Source organism: Aulonocara sp. 'chitande type north' Nkhata Bay, linkage group LG7, assembly GCF_057382095.1.
Source record: "Aulonocara sp. 'chitande type north' Nkhata Bay isolate Kocher_YH1m ecotype deep benthic linkage group LG7, A_spYH_male_GT1.1, whole genome shotgun sequence".
Classification (NCBI taxonomy): Eukaryota; Metazoa; Chordata; class Actinopteri; order Cichliformes; family Cichlidae; genus Aulonocara; species Aulonocara sp. 'chitande type north' Nkhata Bay.
In genome coordinates this window covers 5,322,868-5,344,795 of record NC_141350.1, presented here as the reverse complement: position 1 = coordinate 5,344,795, position 21,928 = coordinate 5,322,868, and the positions used below count along the sequence as shown (strand labels likewise).

General features: G+C 38.6%; 1 protein-coding gene across 3 annotated transcripts in view; it reads right to left on the bottom strand.

The window, feature by feature from the left end:
• The window catches only part of osbpl5 (oxysterol binding protein-like 5), a 46,916-nt gene that overhangs the window by 20,301 nt on the left and 4,687 nt on the right, over positions 1-21,928 (bottom strand). The window contains exons 2-4 of one of the 3 annotated variants that reach the window (XM_086298159.1): positions 18,091-18,152; positions 868-1,023; positions 569-642 (exon numbers count right to left, since the gene is read on the bottom strand). In XM_086298159.1, the coding sequence (XP_086154285.1) occupies positions 569-642; positions 868-1,003 (210 nt within the window). In that variant the 5' untranslated portion in view covers positions 1,004-1,023; positions 18,091-18,152. Of the gene's footprint in view, positions 1-568; positions 643-867; positions 1,043-1,178; positions 1,285-18,090; positions 18,153-21,928 lie in introns of those variants that run through there. The other 2 variants (XM_086298160.1, XM_086298158.1) reach the window with 2 other exon arrangements.

The window sequence follows — 21,928 nt, the reverse complement described above, 5'->3', positions numbered from 1 at the left end:
GACGCAGCTGTGCATGTGAATTATTGCACATATAAATAGGCAATCTTGCAAGACGAGGCAAAGCGACATGAGGAGAGGAGACGAGACAGGACTATTACCCACAGCCACTGGAAATGTTTATTTACCACTCCTAATTCATATTTATAAGGGCGGAGACAGATAGGATAGTTAGCACTAATACAACATAAACAGCACCGGGGCAAAATAGGTCTGGGAGTCAAATACATGGCTTGTGGTCCTAAGGACACAGTTCCCACCACTGGCCTGAGATTTCAAATCCCACAGTTTTATATTTATTCTTGTTGTGTTGGTGCTGTTTAAACACAATGTAAAATTTTCCCTTCCTTCTATATTTTTTAGTGACCCATTTGTTAACCACCCCCTGAAAATAAGCCTAAACAGCTGCTGGATTTCCCTATGATAAAATTCTCACAGATGTCTCATTCTGCTACCACTATGAGCAATCAGAGAGAACTAGTCATCACAAAAGGCAACAGTGTGCTCTCACCCAATGAGACATTAATAGTCAACTGTTGAGGACCTGCCCAATCAGGAACTGAGTTCTTACCTTGCTGCCTGGTGATAAGACAGGACTAAGTTCATTACTCAGCATGGAGAGACCGTTCCTGTCTGTCTCACTGCCTGGTGGGAACCCACAACACACAGTCACATATAAATGAAAAAAACTTGCTGACAAACAATTAAAGCATGGCAGTGCACAAAGCAGTTAAGAAAGAGCAGCTGAGGTTTGCTGATTAATATGGCATAAGTATGTTTCACCACAGTGCGCCATACTTTCCCAGACACTGGAATCCACTATTTCACAAAATATCACGTTTTGTCACTTGTGACATCTTGACCTTGTACCTGGGCTGAGGTTGTAGAAGTCGTTGTCTCCTCCATAAGAGAGGTTCCTGGTGAGGGTGCGGGGATCAATTTTGGGCGGGGAGGTAGCACTGGGGCACAGCGAATACCTCCGATGAAACAAATTCTCCTCCTTCATCCTGGCGGCCTGCTTCTCCTCTGCAGGGGAGAGACGCATAAAAGAAAAAATGGAGACAAGGTAGATGTAAAAAGGATGGAAGAAAAAGATAAAGAAAGAAATCTGTAGCTAGAACAAAAGGGAACTTTCAAGTTCTGAGCCTGCATGCATTAGTTCAACCAATATTTTCATTTACCAATAGTGAAATATCCTGTCTTTACAGATCCCTCTCTTTTGAATCTGATCTTCAACCCGTTTCACTGACTCTCAAACTCCATATTTATTCACTTCTTCTCTCCGTCTATGTCAATCCATAAGAGCCCCCACCCTTTCACTTGTCTCCTACACTAACAAAGACCTACTGTACGAGGACATGTAAGCCTGTTCACATAATGGCACTGTGCATGGCAGTGACAAGCAGTTCACACTGTGTATTGTCAGAGTAAATGACAGATGGAAGCCTCAAGAAAGTTCAGTTAGTCTGACCACAGACATCTACTGTGTCCAGCCACACAAACGCTATTCTTATTTTCCCCATTTCAAAAACACAGCTTCATCAGTCCTTCCCTAGATATCCACAAAGAATTATCTTCTAAACAGTTGCACATTTCCACCCACAAAAAGGGACAAATGCAGCAACTGCACATGTGTACAGGATCAAGCTTTAGCTCTGTAGCTTCAAGTCGTTGTTGTGCTGTTGTTAATTTATAGCAGTGGATGAGTCATACTTACAGACCACCAAGCCCACATAAAGAAAAAAAAAAAAAAGCACACACACACACACACACACACACACACGAATCTATACGGGTGTACACATGCTGTATGCATGCCCTGTTTTCGCCACCACTGAGCTCAGAAACGATTGACAAGTTGCAAACTATTCTTAGCACGTTATTAACGGCTGCTGAGGGTCACAGCAGTTTCCAGAAAGATCGTTTTACTCAACCAAATAGATGTCGAGCTGATCGTAGCAAATCAGAGCGGACTGTAAAACAGGCAGAGCGGAACCACCTGGGTCTGTCTGAGCAGCTACACTCTGTCCCACTCAGATCAATATAATCCCATTCATTTTCTCTCAGTATGCAAACACATACAGTAGACTCCCCACCTACATAGCGGTCTCGCCTACAAGCCTCCAATTACAACACTGAAGAACAACAGATTATATAAAATTCATTCAAAGAATGTTTTCACAGACTGATTCATCTTTAACTCTCCCACGTTATTCCACTGTGATTAGACACATGCAGGTGCAGCAGGAGAAAATGTACATATAGGTATTACAGACTCCACCGATTCACCTGAATCTATAGAAATGAGTAAAACTGGAAATTAGATTAAGTGCTGGAGAACTACTTGAGGACCTCCCGCTACAAGTGCATTCTCGCACATATTAAAAATACAAAAGCATTCACATCCGCGTGCTCGTCAAACCACTCCCTACTTCCCTCTATTGCCTATTCTGCACCACTGACTCATTCCTTCAACCTCTTGACTCCCTGCTGCTTTCTAATCATTCAATCTCTTCTACTCACTTTTTCCCCCACCTTTGCATCATCGCTCTTTCAAAAAAAGCAGGTATGAATGAGCAAGACATGACACAGAAGAAGATCAATTCAACAAGAAGCTTTTTTTGTCCTTGTGGGTCAGAGCTATAAATAGCTAATGTTTTGCTGCAGTGCATGCGTGCATATGTAGTACACCGCTGAACCCTGAGTGGGGTGCAGACTGCATGGAAAAGAGCTTGAAGCTTGAGCATTACACAACAGCAAAACACAATGGCCTGCCATGCTGCATGGTGATGGACACACACACACAGTATTAATACCACTTACAGTACATCCCCGAGTCAGACTAATATGTAGGCAGACATGAATACTGACAGGACAAACCAATCGCAGCTAGCTCTCACTGTTGCAGGGAAGGATTAGTTAGGAAAAAGACTTGAGTATGAGGACAGTGGCAGAGCAGACGGAGCATGGGTGTGGCATCCTTGCATGTTTAATGTGTTTGTTCATGTCACCCTGTCAGTGAGGCATATATGAAACAGTAGTGCTAATGTGTGTTTCTTCAATGAAGCAAGTTAAAAAAAAAGGAGAGAGAGAGAGAGAGAGAGAGAGAGAGAGAGAGAGAGGCTACGCATACGTGACTGCATGCGCGCCTGCCTTGCTGCTGCAAACTGAAGGGAGGATTACATCTGCACATGATGTAGTGCCAAAGGAGAGATAAAAGGCTCCTCTCCAACAAGCAACTCCAGCACTAGCGCTGAGGCACTGTGATTTTACACAAAACACCCAAATAAGTTAGGAAAAGCATTCTTTTCATTCACTTGTATAAAAAGACACAAAAGTATCAAACCAAAACACTGACCGTATTTATTCTTTAGAAGGTTCCAGTAAGGGCCAGCATATGACCTCTCAGACCCCTTTAAGACACTCTATCTGAACACAGCAGGAATCAAAGCGTTTATAGTTGTTCTGAGAAGCAGTTGGAACGAGGCTAGTGAGGTTGGAGTATTCTTCAAAGGGAATTTATACAATAATCACTGATATGCACTGGGGTTCTCAAGTTACTTCTGGCACGATGACAAAAGTTTACAGAACACATATCAAAACTTCTTTCAATAACAATTTTAAAAACATTGAAGGGAATTATTACTAAATTCCCTATAAAAAATAACAACAAACAAACAAGTGCATTGGGTAGATCTGCCCACTGCCTTCTCAGTGGAAAGAGAGAATGCAAGGGGGTTTTTTTTGTTTTTCTTTTGGGGTTTTTTTTTGTGCGTACACATAGACACACGCACGCATTTGCCATTTACACCGAATGCTCGTTTTATTTTACAGTAAGCTTACCCACTGGTGGTGCACTTCCCTAGTCCACTTCTCTATTCTCATTTCACTTTTTTCTTCCTCTTTAGTCAATAGGTTGGTATACTTACAAAAAAATACAAGTACAAAACACAAAGACCAAATAAACACCCTCCCAAATGTAACTGAAAAAAATGAAAGGAAGAAAAAAATCCATTAGTCTGGTTGATGTGCACTTGCTGCATTTCAGCACAAAATGCTAAGCTCTGATTGACATGCAGGCCAGCTTCCCCTTGCCCTTCAGAAGTACTAATGCCACAAATCAGTGGCATTAGTACTGTATCAGTGTGAGCAACACACACTGATACAGTATTTCAGAGACAACAGACAAAATGTCACAGGATCAGAACCCATGAGAATACAAAGGCAAAGGGTTTTCTTCACGCTTAGCCAGTTCTAACCCTTGACTGACCTTCATTATACTTGAACACAGCACGCAACTCACCTCTTAACACTCACCGCACACAACGCAAAGTTTGCCAGGCAAGGCTAACATGAGGTTCAGTTATCACAAATGCTACACAGGTGCTAGACTAATATTTACACACTAATATCAACATCTTGTGGAAAAGATAAGAGTAAGGTAACAGCACCAGGCCAGTCAATGACACATATTCCAGTGTCGTACATTAACCTTAAACTAAGAGAAGGACAGATTAAAAGAAAACAACAACAACAGAAGAGTCTGACCCACAGTTACCTTGTTGAGATGAAAGCACATGAGGCCTGTTTGTTTTTAGTAATCACGCCTGGGAAGGCAGGGGAGTGGAAGACGTATACATGTTCTAACCTGTATGTTATTCATTTGCTCGACTGATATAACAACCATGAATCGCACATAGAAGTCTCAATGTGCTCACACAATGCATTTTCAGAAATTATCTGCTCGGTTTTCCAGTAGCCACACGCTTTGTTTTTTAAGTGACAAGAGATCCTGTAACTTACTTGCAGTTTGAGAGAAATTGTAAAGTTTAACTTCTTTTACTATGAACACGTTATTCTTCAATTAAGGAAGTTACTCAGTTGTCATTCTTAGAAAGAAAACCAGAACTGGCAAAAAACCTGTATTGGTAGGTCACACTTTGGAAAAAAACTGGAACTCAGATTTAGCCAAGAAAATTGCAACTGGTCCAAGCTCTAGTTTACGGCATGTTAAAAAAAAGAGTAAACATTCCCTGACATAGACTGGTGACGTGTGCAGGATGTAACATACCTTTTGAATATGACAACTGGGATAGGCTCCAGTGTCCTGTGACTCAGAACAAACAGAAGTTAATGCAAATACTTCTTGGATAGATTCAGCTTATGCCAGCTACACTGAGAACTGCATGTCACCAGACACAGAGATACACCTTAAATTTCACAACTTAAGAGTGGCCAGTCAACAACACTAGCAGCTACATTATTAGAGAAGGAAAAATGTTTCTGGAATTAATAAAATGAAATAGCCAAAATTCAACACAGACACATACAACAGTGGTTCGACCCACTGATGAAGGACACTGTGGAATGGTGTTCTTTTAGCTGTGTTCAGATTAAAAACAAAGCTTCTATTTTGGTCCATATAACTTCCAGTAATCTTAAATTGTATTCCAACACCTCAACACACATTGGCCCTGCTATGTGCCAGAGCCTCAAAATGCAGAAAGCCAGCATCAAACCAGCTGTTCTTAATACGATGGCACAGATTAAGTCCATACACTCCCCCATCTTTCCATTGCTCTATCCATCCTCCCTTCACTGCCCCCAGCCATGTTAACCGTCATTTTCCTGTAACAACTGGATGACCACATGACCTAGATGTATGAGCCGAACATAACATGCATTGACCTTTTTTTCTTTTACTCCTGCTTAGGGACTGCTCAAAAAGTTTATATTCCTATTATTTGAAAAGAACATGTATAATTTCTCATCCTCAGCCACATCACATGAAAAAAAAAACACTGCTTAAAAACTGTCATGAAAGATGGTGAGGTATAAGGTCACATTTTGTCCAAATTCATTCTGCATATTCAACAAAAGTGAGAAGAAAAAGTTATTAAAGAAAACAAAAAACTCCTTAAATGTTGCAAAGCTTAGATTTAAAAGCGCTCTGTAATTTCCATCCTCAACTACAAGCTGACCCGGATATTTCAGCATCAATCAAGCATGTTTAAAATATATATATATATATATATAGTCAATGGTCAAAAGCTTCACGAACATTTAGAACTTCTTCCTGAATACAAAACACAAGGGTGCCTTAGAAACTGCTGATAACTACACACTGACTCTTTAAACAAACAATTTTAGCTATTGTGTTTAACAGCACATGAGAAAGGTAGAACTACTGCAGGTCTTCTGTCACTGTAGGAAACAAACAGAGACAGTCTAATTTTGTAACTGTGGGAGGATGTGTGGTTTAGTGTTCTATTCTGAGTGTTGTGGGGGTGCTGGCATATTTTAAGGAACTGAAATGGAGAAAATGCCTCCCAACCAGATTTCCCATCTAATCTTACCTTAAATGGGAAAGTCCACTTCGGTCTATAAAAGACTGGGGTGGTCCCTACCCTATTTTAAGCAGCAAGGTGAACAGTTGCACCCTATGGTAGTATTTTATGTGCTTATATTATTCTTCCCGATCACTTCAGTTTATGTTAAGGTCGGGAAAGCTATCAAACATTATAAGTTATTTCCCTGGCCTGCTAAGAAGGGCTTAGGATTTGCCAGTTAGTCAAAGAGTTTCAAATGTTCCCAGTGCTTCAGGTTAGACTAGCAGAACATCAAACCATGATAAACACAATTTAGAACAGAGGCTTCTGTCATGAAGGAGTAAAGAAGACCAGGAGTCCCTACAAAGGGGATGGCTGCAAACTTTAGAGACTTAAGAAAGATTAACCCAATAGATTTATCTGTAAATTGAAATTGAACCACTTTTTTGGTTTTATCAAAACAACTACAGATCCAAAACATATTCAGTGTGAAAAGTCAGACTCAGGCCAACAATCGCTTTCCACATTTCCACTCTTTTCACAGACGTATTATTCTATAGAAAAACGTAACCTCTACCGACCTCTACCTTTCAAAACAACAAGTAAATTAACCCTGTCTTCTTGTTGCTTAGTGTGGATGTGTGTGCATGCACGTGTTTTTAACATGACTGATTAAAAAAATAAATACATTTAAAAAATAATCATCACAATAATTCAAAGAAACGAGGTGTCTAGAGAACACTAACTAGCAGTTATTTCTTTTCAGAAACTCCAGACTGACATTATACAAAAACAATTGCAGTTTTTGTTTTTGCTTTCACAGAATAAGTCTGACTAAGAAAGCAGGTCCTAAGACACACACTGGAGCCATATTTGACCTGGCAGACAGATCAAGCCAGCTGGCTCCATATATGCTGGATCTAGGCCAGGGGATGCAGTGTGTGAGAAGTAGCCTTGGGCCAGCCTTGATGGAGAGAAAAAAAAAAAGTGGACATCAACAATCATGCAAACGTATATGGACATGTGCATGTAAACAGAGGGCCTAGCTTACTATTTCAACTGTCAGACGACCTCAATAATTGACTGTGACATGCTGCAGTCTTGACTTTGACTTGTTCTGACACGCTCTCCCTTGCTTTCTTTTTTCTGAAGTTCCTCCTCTTGAAGCTCATGTACAATGCTGCTTTAGCATGATTAAGGATGTTGCTGGTGACGGTGAGACTAACCTGACATATTAATGGATCTAAAAAAGTATGTGAAAATTAACATCTGCAGATTGACACCTCAATAAGGTACGTGCCCCAGCACATACAACACAAACACACTAACAAAATAACTCAAACATGATTAAGGCCGACTAGGAGAGAAGCCACGTGCAAAGATAATGAAGATTTATTTTAAAGAACGAAAACAATCATAGCATTTTAGAGACGCTAAAAAGGTTCACTTCAAGCCCTCTTTAAGTAGCGTTCAAGTTTTACCGCCTTATGTACAAATCCTTCTGTTCAATCTTGTGCCATTTAGTTTCTGCTGTTTGTAAACACCGAACTTTCACTCATCATAACTAGCACATGTATTTTAAGATATCTGTGTGTGACCTATTAAAAAAAAAAAAAAATACAAATAACTTAAGTGAGAACTACGCCCAACAAGCTGTGTTGGGAAGGTTACTTTTAAAATGTATTCCACTACAGATTACAGAATACATGCCCCAAAATGTATTTTGTAACATAATCTAGGGCTGCTCGATTATGGCAAAAATGATAATCACGATTATTTTCACTGAAATTGAGATCTTGATTATTTGACGATATTTATTTAACCCTTTAAGACCTACTATAGAACCAAGTCCGCCAGAGCTTATATTATTTTTTTACATGTTGTAGTGCCATTTGTGGGAGCATTTCAAGTTGCTATACAACTGTTATAGCCCATATTTTAATAATATGTATGCATTAAGTCCATAGTAACTACATTAATTGCAAAAAAGTGCAATAAACTACAAAAAAATTGAAAATCGTTTTTGTTTTTTTACATATATATTTCTACTTGGAGAAATTTAAGAGGCTTATCCCTCAAAACTTTAAATACAAAAAAGTTGCAAAAAATAGTTTACAACAACAGGAAATTTATTTTGAGTGTCTTCATAGTTTTATTTTGGCGATGCAGCAATTTTTATATACTGCAGGAAAAACAAAAAACAATCCTATGATGCAAATTTGCAAAGAAAACAGCAGGTGCATCAAAATAAACTATTTCCAGCAGTGCAATTCGAGTTCTAAGCATCCCAGCAACTATTCAGAAAAGTCAAACATGACCAGTATAGGCTTTTAAGGCCTACAAGTAAAAAACTACATTTTCCACGAAAATGACATCACTTCCGGTTTCGGGCAGGAAATGGCGGACATGCGATAGTTTGCGTTTCTGTCGTTTTCATTGTGGGAAGTGTTAGGAACAGCTGATCGGATCAGCAAAGCGTGTTTCTGGAATATTATGTTTTTGTTCCTGCAAACGCTTTTTATGCAATTTTTGCAAAGCTTTATGTGGAAGGAAACCGTGACCGAGGACAAGCTGATGGCATAAGATGTAAGTACAACTCCTCTGGTTTCATATGCAAAACAAATTATTGCGCTAGCTTACACGGTCCAGGTTCTACAGGGATTTAAAAATAGTTACACAAAACGGAGCGTGCTGCTCTGACCGGCTAAAGGGTTAACAATAACAATGTATTGAATAATGACTTTAAAAAATAATATAAAATAGTGTGCAACACCACTGAAGGTTTTTTTTACCTCTCTTTTCAACCAACGGCAGTCACTCTCCTCTCCAAATAACTTCTGCTTAGCTTTCCGAGCTTCCCTCGGGTCCTCTTAATCAGCGGTCTCCAACCTTTTTTGCGCCATGGACCGGTTTATGCCCGACAATATTTTCACGGACCGGCCTTTAAGGTGTCGCGGATAAATGAGGGAGGGGCTAATAATCGGCTCAGTCATTTTTAATGATCATTGAAAGCCCAGATCGTAATCGTGATTAAAATTCGATTAATTGAGCAGCCCTAACGTAATCCATTACGTTACTCAATGAGAGTAATGTATTCTGAATACTTTGGATTACTTAATATATTATCATGCTTTTTACAACTACATGAATGTACTATTGCTGTGTGAATTATTACTTTTACTGAAGGTTACTCGCCATACCAATAGCAACTAGATTTTTAAATCTTAATATAAAATGAGTGACAGTAGGTGGACATTAGGTAAGGCTGCAGTTTTTGCAGCGATCTCGTATAGAAAACTATCCGTATATAAAACAGGTCCGCGGCTCCAAACCGTAGTAAAGGGATCTCTGGCTAATACGTCGGGTTCATGTCGGGCTCGTAGCTGAAAACTAGCTTTACTTTGTTGTCTGGGTCAACTTGTGTTGAAAGGCTGCTCCAAAGGAACTTATTGTTTCGGAGAAAAACACGAAAAAAGTGTACAATCGAGTCTTAAGCTTACTTACAACTTGCCTAATCAGGCACAGTCTTTTTGGCTGCAGTGGTTATTATTATATTTACATGCTTCCATCTCCCGCTTCTGGTCGGTGACAACTTGTACTTTTCCACTCTCCTTTTTCGCCCTCCCTCGCGCTCACAAACACATAACAGGTATGGCAGTGCAGTCTCCCTGCAGCACGGACTACACTGCCCATGAAGCTACATTCTTTAGGGCAATGTAACACTCTGCCTATTGCCTTCATATTAAATTATTTTTGTGAATAACTTTTAAAAATATTTCTTCACGTCATTATGCAAGCCGCAAGTAGTGGTGACATGGGCCACGAGATTGAGACACAGGCATTAGAGCGTCTTAATGCGTGTTTTGTTTGGGGCGTGGAAACCAAAAATAGAGAGGGCACAGCCGAACATATGAAACAGGAAAATACCGCCGTGTAAGCTCTTTATATCAACAAAGTAACTGTATTCTGAATACCACCTTTTTAAATGGTAACTGTAACGGAATACAGTTACTCATATTTTGTATTTTAAATACATAACGGCGGTACATGTATTCCGTTACTCCCCAACACTGCCAACATGAGATTGCATTGGTAATCCACAGATGCTATGTGTATTACCTGTGCCTACGTGTTATAGCTGTGTGTGTTGTCACCATATGGCAGTGTGCATATGGAGCTGGTAATATGTGCTACTTTTGTTGTCTGTGCTGGTGTTGCTACGTTAGCTTGGCCCGTGCTACAGAGAACATCTTTTTAAGTCATAATAGACAAAGAATCTTTCATCGAGTTAACACTCAACTTCCCAAAACCCCTCTCAGAATAGCCATCAAAGTTCAACAATGAATCCTGCATATCTAGCATAGTTGGGCTGCTAACATAAAACCTGGTGGGTGATGTTTTCAGTCACTGGGAAGATTTGCTTGGGGGAGATACTGTACTGTACTTTACCAGCCTTTGCTAGCAAGAGCCATTTCAGGTTGATACAATGCCAGACTATGTCTGGGAAGAAGATGGGTCAACAGCATTTTACTTTGAAACTACAGGACCAACCCCAGTTTTAACTGTCCTAATGTCTTAAGATGGAATGCAAAGGCCAAATGCTTTGTTTTTTCTCCCTTCCTAATAAAGCAGGGTGAAATGAGTGAAGTGAAACAATGCTGAATGTTCTTTACCTTGTTGCTAAAGGAGGGATGTCAAACTCATTTTACATCTTTGATCTTAAGTGGTCCAGATCAGTGAAATTCTCCTTTCTGTCAATATCAGTAAGTAAGCTTAATCCCTGAGATATGTTTTGTATAAGAAAAATATGTGCAATTTTAACCTTATATCTCAGTTTTCAACCTAATATAGAAACTGTTGTATTTAAAAAAAGAAAGAAAAAAAAGAAATATGTCAGCACAACTCTTTGGGCTTAAATGTTGACTGTAATATAATTATAAAGCATGAAGGTTTTGTTAATTCGCAGAAAATAGGTTTTTTAAAAAGTTTTGACCCATTGTAATAAAGATACATTTTTATAATTGATTATTTTTTCCTGTCATTTAATCTATTACTAAATTCCTTTTATGTAGTTTGAACAATCATGGGGAGAGAATTTAATTGTAGAGACTGAGCAAGGAAAATTTCACCCCCTGGACCTTATGTTTGACACCCATGGTCTAAAAGCTACAAAAACACTTGAGTGTAGTTAAGTTTAGTGTGCTGTGTGGTAGTAAGTATGATAAAACAAGTAAAAAAAAGCAATGGGTGCATAATTATTGATAATAAACGGGATAAGAAGTACAGACAAAAAAAAATGACCCCACATATTAACACATATGTATTCTATATTTAATCTAAACTCTGGCTATGGGAAGCCAAGCCTCCACCACTGCAATCTTATAACCTAGGTCCTTCTTCACATTGTTAAATGAAAACTAAAATAAAAAAAACTAAAAAAAACAAAGTCAAAATATGCAGTTCAAATGAGAATGAATTTATTGTCAGTGGCATTCTAATCATATCTGTCCTTGCCTTCTGTTCAGTTCCAAGTCTCTGCATTTCTATTCCAAAAAAAGAACTAAAGCCATGAAAAAGCAGTCAGTGTGAGCCAATTTTCTTATCCCTTTGCATCTTGAATTAAATATTACTGCACCACAAATTAGATACAGTCTTTTGCTCTACTTCAACTTGCTGTGGTGAATTAAATGCCCTGCAGCTTTAGAACAGCATTTTTATAGCACCAAACCCTTTTCTGTACGAAAAGGTAACGATAAGCTGTAAGAAACCTCAAAAATTAAATGAAGAAAAAGATAAGCCAGCCTCAGTCGCTAATTTGTGCAAAACAGTGTTCTTATCTTGCACCCAAAAAATGTGCACACTAACTTTTTTTTGGATTCATTTAATGTGTGCATTGGCTAAAGTTGCTCTTATCACTGCATGTAATCAATCAGAATCATGCCAACACATATTTATATATAGGAATCTATTTAGCTCAAGCTGTAACATAGAGAAAGTGGTTAATTTTAGTAGCATCGGATTTTTGTTTCCTTTAATTAATTTCTTTATATGTTATTTATAACAACGGCAGAGTTTGTTTTTGAGCCTAAATGAACCTGTGTGATAAATCAGCACAGGTTATGAGCTTGGCTAAGTGTGGACCTCAGGGGACACTGTCTCTCTCTGCTGGAGAGACAGGAGGTGTGAGGGACTGGAACAAAGATGCCTGCCAGCAGAGAGAGGGAGGCTGCGTGGCTTAAGATGTCAAGAGATAACGGATGACAAGGTGTCAGATAGATAACGGTAATGCAAAAAACAACCCAGAGAGCAGATGAGGGCAGAAGCTGATTGCAGATTCCCTGTATTATAATATTCCAAACACCAAATTATGTCTCATACTTTCTGCAATAAATAATCCATTTTCACTGGAATGTCTGTTTTCAACCTGATAAAACTCTCCTACTTCTCCTACTCTCCTAACTGCTGATTTCTTACCAGCTTGGTATGTCATGGCCAAAAGATGAACCGACTGATAGTCAGTACAATAACTGAAAGAAGTGTTAGAGCTACGTGACTTCATCAATGAACAAACAGGAGAAAATGCAAATGCTCCAGGGAAAATAAGCAGTAAGGTTAGAGTTCCATGCAAGTTTTGAGCCTGCGCTGTTACACACTGTTCACTTTAAAAACACTTATGCCTGATCAATGTTGCTGGCTAGATATCTACATGGTCAGTGCATTCTGGTTTACAGGAAATCTAGACAGCAAAAAACACAAGCAAATTAAAGCACAGCTACTGCAAAGCTATATGTACTGCTGTGCAAAAGTCTCAAGCCAAAGGGAAAAAGATGTAGCAATTTATTGAAATGTGCAAACATAAATGGAAATAGTGTGCATAAGGTAAAAACAGAGTTTGTGCAACTCTAACAGACTTGAAAGTCAATATTTGACACCTTTATTCTTCAAGCTTTACTGTCATTTCTTTTAAGTTGTCTTCAGGAAAGGTTCTCCAGACTTCTTGAAGGATATTCCAAAGCTTTTCTTTGGATAGCAGCTTCCTTTTGCTCCATTTTCTGTCAAAATGATCCCGTGCTGGTTCATTAATGTTAAGTTCAGGCTCTTAGATGGCTGATTTATTACTAATAGAAAAAGACACAGTGGAACACTTTCCAAGTATGCTTTTAGTGCATTGGCAGCATGTTTCCATGGCTCCTTCAAAGGTAAATATAAAGAAATGAAGGGTGGCTTCAGACTTTTGCACAGTAGTGGACACATGAAATAAGAGATTTTGTTTACATCTATGAGCCAACTTTCAGGTATTGCATAATTCCTTTAGCTTCAGGCAAAGCAGTTTTTATGTACTTCCCTGTCCTCTACGATAAAACTAAGAAGCAAACTTGCAACCAAAAAAAACAAACAATTTTTCTTAAACCTCCAACAGTACAAATGCTGAATGAGAGCACTGTTTAAATTAATCAACACTGAATTTGTTGGAATCATCTTCACAAAACTGAGTTACAAAGTCCCTGACCTGCTACCCTCCTCATATCAGCATGGAGCTCCTTTAATTCTTCGTTCCAGCAGTGAGGAACAGTAAAAGAGAACAACAAGCAGAGTTCAAAACAACTTTTACAAGCTGCAAAACTCGTTTTCTGGGACAAAAAAAAATGCTGCTTGCAGTTCACTCTGTACTGGACCCCTGGGTGATCTCATATGCATACTGAATGGACAGTGCCACAGCTTGTGGTTTGTAAAGCATTTAATGAGAAGTAATTGGGTCAACCTGCTACAAGTTCCTCCCTTTGTCCAAACAGTCACTTGATAGTCCCGTCACATGAGGAATTAAATTAACATAGTGTAATGAGGGCAGACTACACTTCTGTTCATCCTGCCCAGTATTTAATTGAATTATACTGAGAGACCAAAAAAAGGAAGAAGAAGAAGAAAAAAAAAATAGTGTTGTACAGCCATAAATAAAAATGCAATTTACTGTACGAGACCTCATTTAACCAGTTTGTCACGGATATAAATCCCACATATGACACAAAGGACAGTAAAAAGCAAGACTATGCACATAACTGGAGAAGAACTGCATCATGTTATAGTCAGGAGGTTTGTCCTTTGAAACACTTCAGGGGAAATCAACAGATGAACACTTCTCACAGATCGTCCATCCACTTTGTTTTCTCGTCTCTCGTCTGTCACCTGCCCTCTTTCTGTCTCCCCATCAATCCCACAATAACGAACACTTACGATGCTGGCAGGAGCTCTCAGCTATTCACTGACACAAACAGCCGGAGTACTAATCATATCCTCAAGTCTTTGCTAATGTTTTATAGTAATACTTCAAACTCTTTACTTCGATAGTTTTACACATGCCTTAATTATGTTTAGCCTTGTAAACAGTTTCTGTTTTATTTGCCAATGTGCAAGAACCTCAGCCACTTAGATTTATAATGGCACTGTAACTGAACTGCGTGCACATAGTGGTGCATCATTTCTGCTCATATTATGCTGTTTCATACCGAGTAGGCAGTTCTTATAGGGCTCCACGCGTCACCAATACTCTGGCCTCTCTTCAAATCACGAGAAGCACAATAAATATACATCACATTTACTGAGTATTGTTCTCATTAACTTAGGTCTTATTTTGTTTATTAAACAAGACTGTCGGGTGCTATTTTCTCTGAATGGTGTTCTACAGTAGTCAATGCAGATGCCATTATCAGCTCTCCTTAAATTTATTCTATCTGACAACCAATTTGGATTTTATTTGTTCTTTAATTACTGCAAGGTCAGCTCCTGATTGTATAACTATTCTTTGATGAAATGACTCCAGGCAAACATTGTGTAACACTGAAGCCTACTCTAAGTTAAATTAAGTTTTATTGATCCCTGCAGAGAAATTCATTTGATGCATTTAACCCGTCCTAATAACTAGGATGAGTTTGGCACCAGGGGACCAACTCTACTTCTCTAGCAAGGTTTTGTTGAAGAGCACTTTGAAAAAATTAATTTCGCTGATAAAAGGAAAGTCACGCAGGAGACAGAAAAAACAAAACAAACAAGAAAAAAACCCACATGCAAACTATATATAGAAAGGATCGGCAATGGATGGTGATCAATCTCAGGACCTTCATGTTTTGAAAGGTCAGTTCTAACCACTAAGCCTGTGAACACTAATGTAGAACATTAAATCAACCATGTTATGCTACATCCAGTAATTTGTCGCTCAAAGCAGCTTGTTTTTAAGCATTAAGAAAGCCTAAATATTGATTTCATCCCACTGTTAACAATTTCCATATTTTTAAAAAAAGAAAAACATTAATTGTTATGGTCTTTTGTTATTTGGCTGGAAATTTAGACGATTAGATTTTTGTGTGAAAAATCTAACAGGTTAAATGTGCAGCATTTGGCATTTCAGGACTTTCCTACAACACATCTTCATCATTCAAGCATAGTTAACTTTAGATTTGAACTGACAGAGATATTGGATACAGAATATTACAACAGTCTGCCTTCTCCCCACTTGAGTAAACAAAAATGTGATCACCGCCCTGCGTGTGTGGAATGACTGAGACAAACAAAGCTGAGGTGGCAGAGTGGAAATGTTGAGAAAATTGCATTCATGTTCCACTTCTATGCCATAAAAAGCTCTTGTGTTTCTCTCCTTGTACACTTTACATCTTTACCCAGTGTGTATTGTGATGCAATCTGGTGTTAAAATGATAATCATATAGTTTTTGGATAATTTACTATCCACAAAAATAGTTGTCAGAAGTAGGAAATATTAATTCTACTAAATTATGGTGTAAAAGTGGCTGCATGTGAGTTAATCAGGAACAGTTAATAGATTTCAAATCCAAATTGCAACTGGACTCAATACATGCAATTAAACTGCAAAAGAGCCAAGTAAGTATTTATTTTTTTAGTTTAATTAAGTAACTTGGCCCAATCACATCTAATAATTTCATGTTTGATTACTCTGTATTCTATGCAAGTCACAAAGACAAAAATAGTTGGTACAATTCTAACCAGTCAGTATTTGGTATGATTATCTTTATTCGTCAACACAGTCTGAACTCTTTTAGGCAAACTTCCTTGCAGTTTCATGAAGGATAAGAAGAAGAATCGCTGCTTTTTGTTCCATTCTCTTAAGAAGTCAACACCACACTGTAGGGCTGTGGTATATCATAATGTCTGTGATAACATGGATACATTTTTACATGATAGCCCCATTTCACAATATCCATGATATAGCAACACAATTTGATTATTTCCCTAGCATGCCCCACAACACAAACAACACATAAATCCAGGTGTTGCCTAGTTTTTGGCTAATAGCTCTTTGGCAATCACCTCACTGTTGCAAAACACTCTTTTGTGCTTGTCAAATTGTGCCATCTTTGGCATTTTTTCACTGAATCAGCTAAAGAAATGGGAACAAATGGGACCACTTTAAAAATTAGAAGAAAGTCTGGCTCCTTGAAAGCAAAATATAAAGATTGGCTCACATATTATTGTATTACAATGAATACTGAACTAAAGCGTGACTTGAAAAATGCATATATTTCGCAAGTCAAATCATAATTGTGTTATCTGTGAGAGAAATAGTTAAATATTTTCCCGCTGACTGTTCAGCCATGGAGTAAGCTGCTAGGTACCGGATTTGTCTGGTTAATGTGTAATTTGCTGTTAAAGCACATGCTCCAAGCACATGCCAACGTAAACAACTTTAGCATGGCTGAATCTCTGAGCTTTTCCGTACTGAACCGAGTTGGCCTCTTTTTATAACTACCACCCTAGGGCTACACAGACACACAAAGCAGTACCTCTAACCTACATAATGACAACACAATTTCAGCACACTAAAAGTAAAGTAAGATTACTGTGTTATTATTATTATTATTCCCACAACATCAAAGTGACATTTTTCACAGTAACAAGGCTACATTTGTTAAGTAAATAAAAATCCACGGTCACCCTTTCTAGACAGATGTGCAAAAGAGCTAAGTGAAATCTGTAATTTGTACAGCAAACGTGTACAAAGATATTTTTATCCTTCCAGGAGAGACAAAAATACACAGTGTAATACAGAAGACTGAAAAAAGCCAGTAACTAGTAATTACATCCTGCCTCTGTATAAGAGACCACCATGTTCCCCAGGCAAACTGCCTGTTTTAGGGCTTTGCCCATCTCTCAGAAGTATCCATCTGAGGCCAGCTGTCCTTGTGAAACCTCACTTATTCCCCTCTGAACCAAGCGAATCAGACACACCCTGTAACCTGCTGATCTCACTTCTAACGGTTTCTCTTCTTCTAAAGTCACATGGTGTACAAACTCTAGCGCACACAAACATAGAACAAACACAGACTTTACTGCTCTAGCCAACACTTTGATCAAATAGCTGTAGACAGGGAATATTCTACTTAAATGTAATAAAAACTGGCTGAAACAGAGAGTCTGCTTCACACCTTAAGAGATGTGCCCTACTTCTGCTCAGAAAGTGAGTTATCCCTCCTGGCAACGCTGGGTAAAAATGTGCTCGCATTGGTGTCAGATATTGAAAGCAGGGTGATGGACTGAGAAAATCAGTTCACAAATTTAAGTACATTTAAGTACAATTAAAGTACTCAAGCACATGCAAGCTTGGACGGTAACATGCTAACAGCACACACAAACCATTTGACTAACTGAAGCTAAAACAGATGGCTATCCAATTTAGCTAAGTGTATTCATTACTAAGAAATTAAAGAGTGGGCCAGCAGCTGAAAGCTCAACTTACCTTTCACCTGAGCCCCAGGAGACACTGCATCCAGAAGCTTTTGTTGAATCAGCCTGTCTCACCTGCAGAGATGCAAAAGTTAGAATAAGGTTTCACTTTAACTCACACAGTACAAACGCTCAAACCTGCCTCACCCCCAACGTCTCTCCCGCTAATGCTCCTCCTGGTCACACCACTGTGTTAGAGCCCCACCCCACTCTTTCCCAGTCCTTATTTCAATAAGTCAGAACAAGCCTGCACCTTTAGCTAAAGTTGACTTGTAATACAATTATGGATCAAATTTCCCCCTCAAAAAAGATCAATGAAAAGAAAAGATTCAATGCTGATACTGTCAATCCCATTTTGTTGGAAAGGAGATTGTGTTTACCAAAACATAAGGAACACAGTCACACTATCATATTTATGGAGAACTACTTCTGTTACACTAGATAAACACACACCCCAGTACGATGTGAATCCAGGAAGACGTGAGGCAAGATAGCAGGAATATGGCTGCAGACAGTTCAATGTCCACATAAGTGAACTTAATTTGATGTTACACATTTACATTCACTCTCATTATTTACAGCTAAAAATTGTGTTTTCACCTCCCATTCTTACATTTGTTTTCCCTTGAAATCCCTTTGAATCACTTTTCTTGAAAAACCTGTCTATTCACACACAACTGGGACATGTGATAAGTCACAAATCTACAAACGAAAACACACACAAGCATCAGTTTGCAAAGCAGCACTGCACTACATATACCCCTAATACATGCAATAAAAAACTGAGAAAATGCATGTATCTGTGCAGATTACACCAATGTTAATAGACGTAATGGTAGTGCAACAAGTGAAAAAACAGGGTGGTCAGGAGTGGTGGAATCTGCGCCTTTAAAATCCTGCTGCTTAGCAAACGAGGAAGCCATAACACTTGAGTACATCTAACCTAAATAAGAAGTGAACTGAAAGAGAATCGCTGAGCTAACAGCACTTGAGGGACAAAGACAAAGAGGGGGGCGAGATCAGGTCAAACACGCACAGCCAATACAAAAAAAGCTGAAAGAAAAATACACAAGGAATGAGTAATTTAGCTTGCCCCCTTTTTTTTTGCTTTAAAGACAAGAATCATGAAATGCACAACATGTACAAACAATGCAAACCACAAGTGAAGTAAGACACCGTGGCCCAGAATGTGTCATGGTTTCAATGGAAGAGTATTTGTTCTCGGGACCAATTCACAGTGCAATAAAGTTAACTGCATAACACATAAAAACTACACTATTACAACTTGGGATTGCACTTAACTCATGACCAAAGGCCAAGAGAAAAGTGTAAAGAACGGACAGTTTATATGCAACACTCTTACTAAAGAGACTCACAGTGTACGATGTACTTCTTTGTTTGGCGCATATCACATTCATACATAGTGGGCCAAATATAAGTCAGAAAGAGAGCAATCACTATCCCTACAATTACAAACAAACAGTGCTGAATAGAATCTAACCAGCAAATTGTATGCTAGTCTTCACAGAAGCAGCTAATTAACATTTATTTTAAGGCATTGTGGGTATGCCAGCATTCATAGCAGAAAGTCAGGCTGGGCTTGTAAGCAATGATAGGAAGGTAACATGTGTAAGAAAGAGATTACAGATGAAAAAATGCAATTAGTGATGGATTTGAACTAAATCAAATGATTGCTGTCTTGCTTTAAACATTTGAAACTAAATATTTGAAACTACATTAAAACACCACAGCAACATTCATGCATTTGTCTATGATGGTCCTCAGTCATCCAGGTCATTGTAATCGAAGGAGCTTGGAAAAGACCTTGACTTGACATTAGAACTGAAAAAGCTTCTCAGATAAGAGGTGAAACGTCTTCAAGCAACTTAAAGAAGTCCAGACGCTTTTCTTTCCAAGCTCCTTAGATTCATGCATTTGGTTTTTACAGCACTTCCTTCAGGAAACAACTTTTACACAGTACAGTGATATTAAGCCTCTGTTGTGATTTTAGAAGGAAATATTTTAAATTTCCCTACTGAAAACTGAAAAGATTTCCAATGACATAGCTCTCTGCTTTGGCAGCTATGCCAAAGTGCCAAACTCAAGTTGCTTAGCAACTTGAATTGAGTTGATTGGTTGATGAGGGGCAAAGATCACTGCAGTGCAAAAAGATGCAAAGCAACAAAATTATTCTGATTCTAGATCCTTTACATTGCACATTAAAAATGTTTGATTCATTGCATCTTGTAATTTCATAGCATAATTCTGTTGCATGTAACCAGTTCTCCAGATCAGCCAGACTTGCTTCAAATCAATATAAAAATAGGAACAGTGTGAATAATAACTAGACTAGAAATAGGTTTTCCAACTTGATATAGTACTGGCTGTAACATTATAGCCAACCCATGAAACATTAACAATGTCTGCCATTCCAACTGAAAATATTTTATTCATCTTTGCCCAATAAACCAAAGTTCTGGACTTACTGTAACAGCTGTGCTTTAAAACCCTTCACTTCCTCTAGGAGTCTAAAAATCCACCTTTTTATCCTGTCAAATTGAACTGTCTATCCTGTAACAATCTTGAACAGTTCTGCTGACTTGAGGTCATCATTTTCCTAAAGATTAAATGGATACAAATAGTCCTCACTTGTACTTGTGTTGGTACTTTTATCACGTCAGACAGCCTTCGTAAGGAAGGCCTCTTATCAGCAGCCTCCTTCAACAACCCTCATCTCTGACCATGCAAACCCACTTAGGTAAACATAAGGCCACAAAGGATTTTGCTGTGACCATAGCTAGACATCAACAGTCAGATATAAAGTTAGCTTCTGTCTTTTAAGTGAAATGTCAATTTGACAAAGACTTTCACTTAACGTTGAATTTGAGACTATGATCCATATGAGCATTGGGTAATAGAGGCAGGTATTTAAAAATGTTCTTTGGTATACGGGAACTGTCTGTCCAGTGAAGACAGATAGCACAGATAAACAGAACATAACCTTCTATCAACACATAAAAATCAGTCTGCTGAGACACAGAGACACAAAGTGAGGACTCACTGTCTGTTATGGTCACAATTTAAACTCAATGCAAAATTTGGCTCTGGGTCTAAGGCCACTTAACATTAAGTGTATTCATGTCGCTTAAAGACCAATGTACTAATCGCATGCCATCCTACTTTGGGGTCTATTGTTTGAGCAGTCTGGTATAAATCAGGGGCATCACAAACTGGAAAAATCACAGTTCAATCCAGCAAAATGGGACCAGCTCAGCGTCGTGCACCTGAAGTCGAGTGTTTTGACAGATGCATGAAACTATACATGTTTAGACATAAGTTGAAACTGCCGTAATTTTCTTTGAGAGTATTTATTACATAGCGTGCTGCAGGGAAAAGCCTGTTTTAAGGTTTAGGTTTTTTAGCTTCTTTTTTTGTTTTTTAGAGTTAGATGGGAGCATTTATCAATTTAATCTCTGTGCCTTCAACAAAAAGATGAGAGCAAGATTTGTTTACATAAGGACAGAAAAGCGGAAGCAGAGAGGAATGCTAGAAGCAGACTCACATAAACACTGCAGGGCGTAAGGCAGCACAGATAAAAGCTGCAGCAGTGATTCAACAACCTCCTATGAACAGCATAGATTTTTTTTCCCTGCGTGACACTCAATCACTGTTGGAAACCACTGTAATGGCATAAATCATACTATTCATGATCAATAGCTTTTAAAGCAATCTCTCCTAAAAGTGTAGTGTAGTGTCACTTTAAGACTGAAGTCAGATGATGGTCCCGTGTCATGGAAATCACCCATCGTCTCGGACCCAATGTTACTTTGAAAGGTGAAGGCAATGCTTGT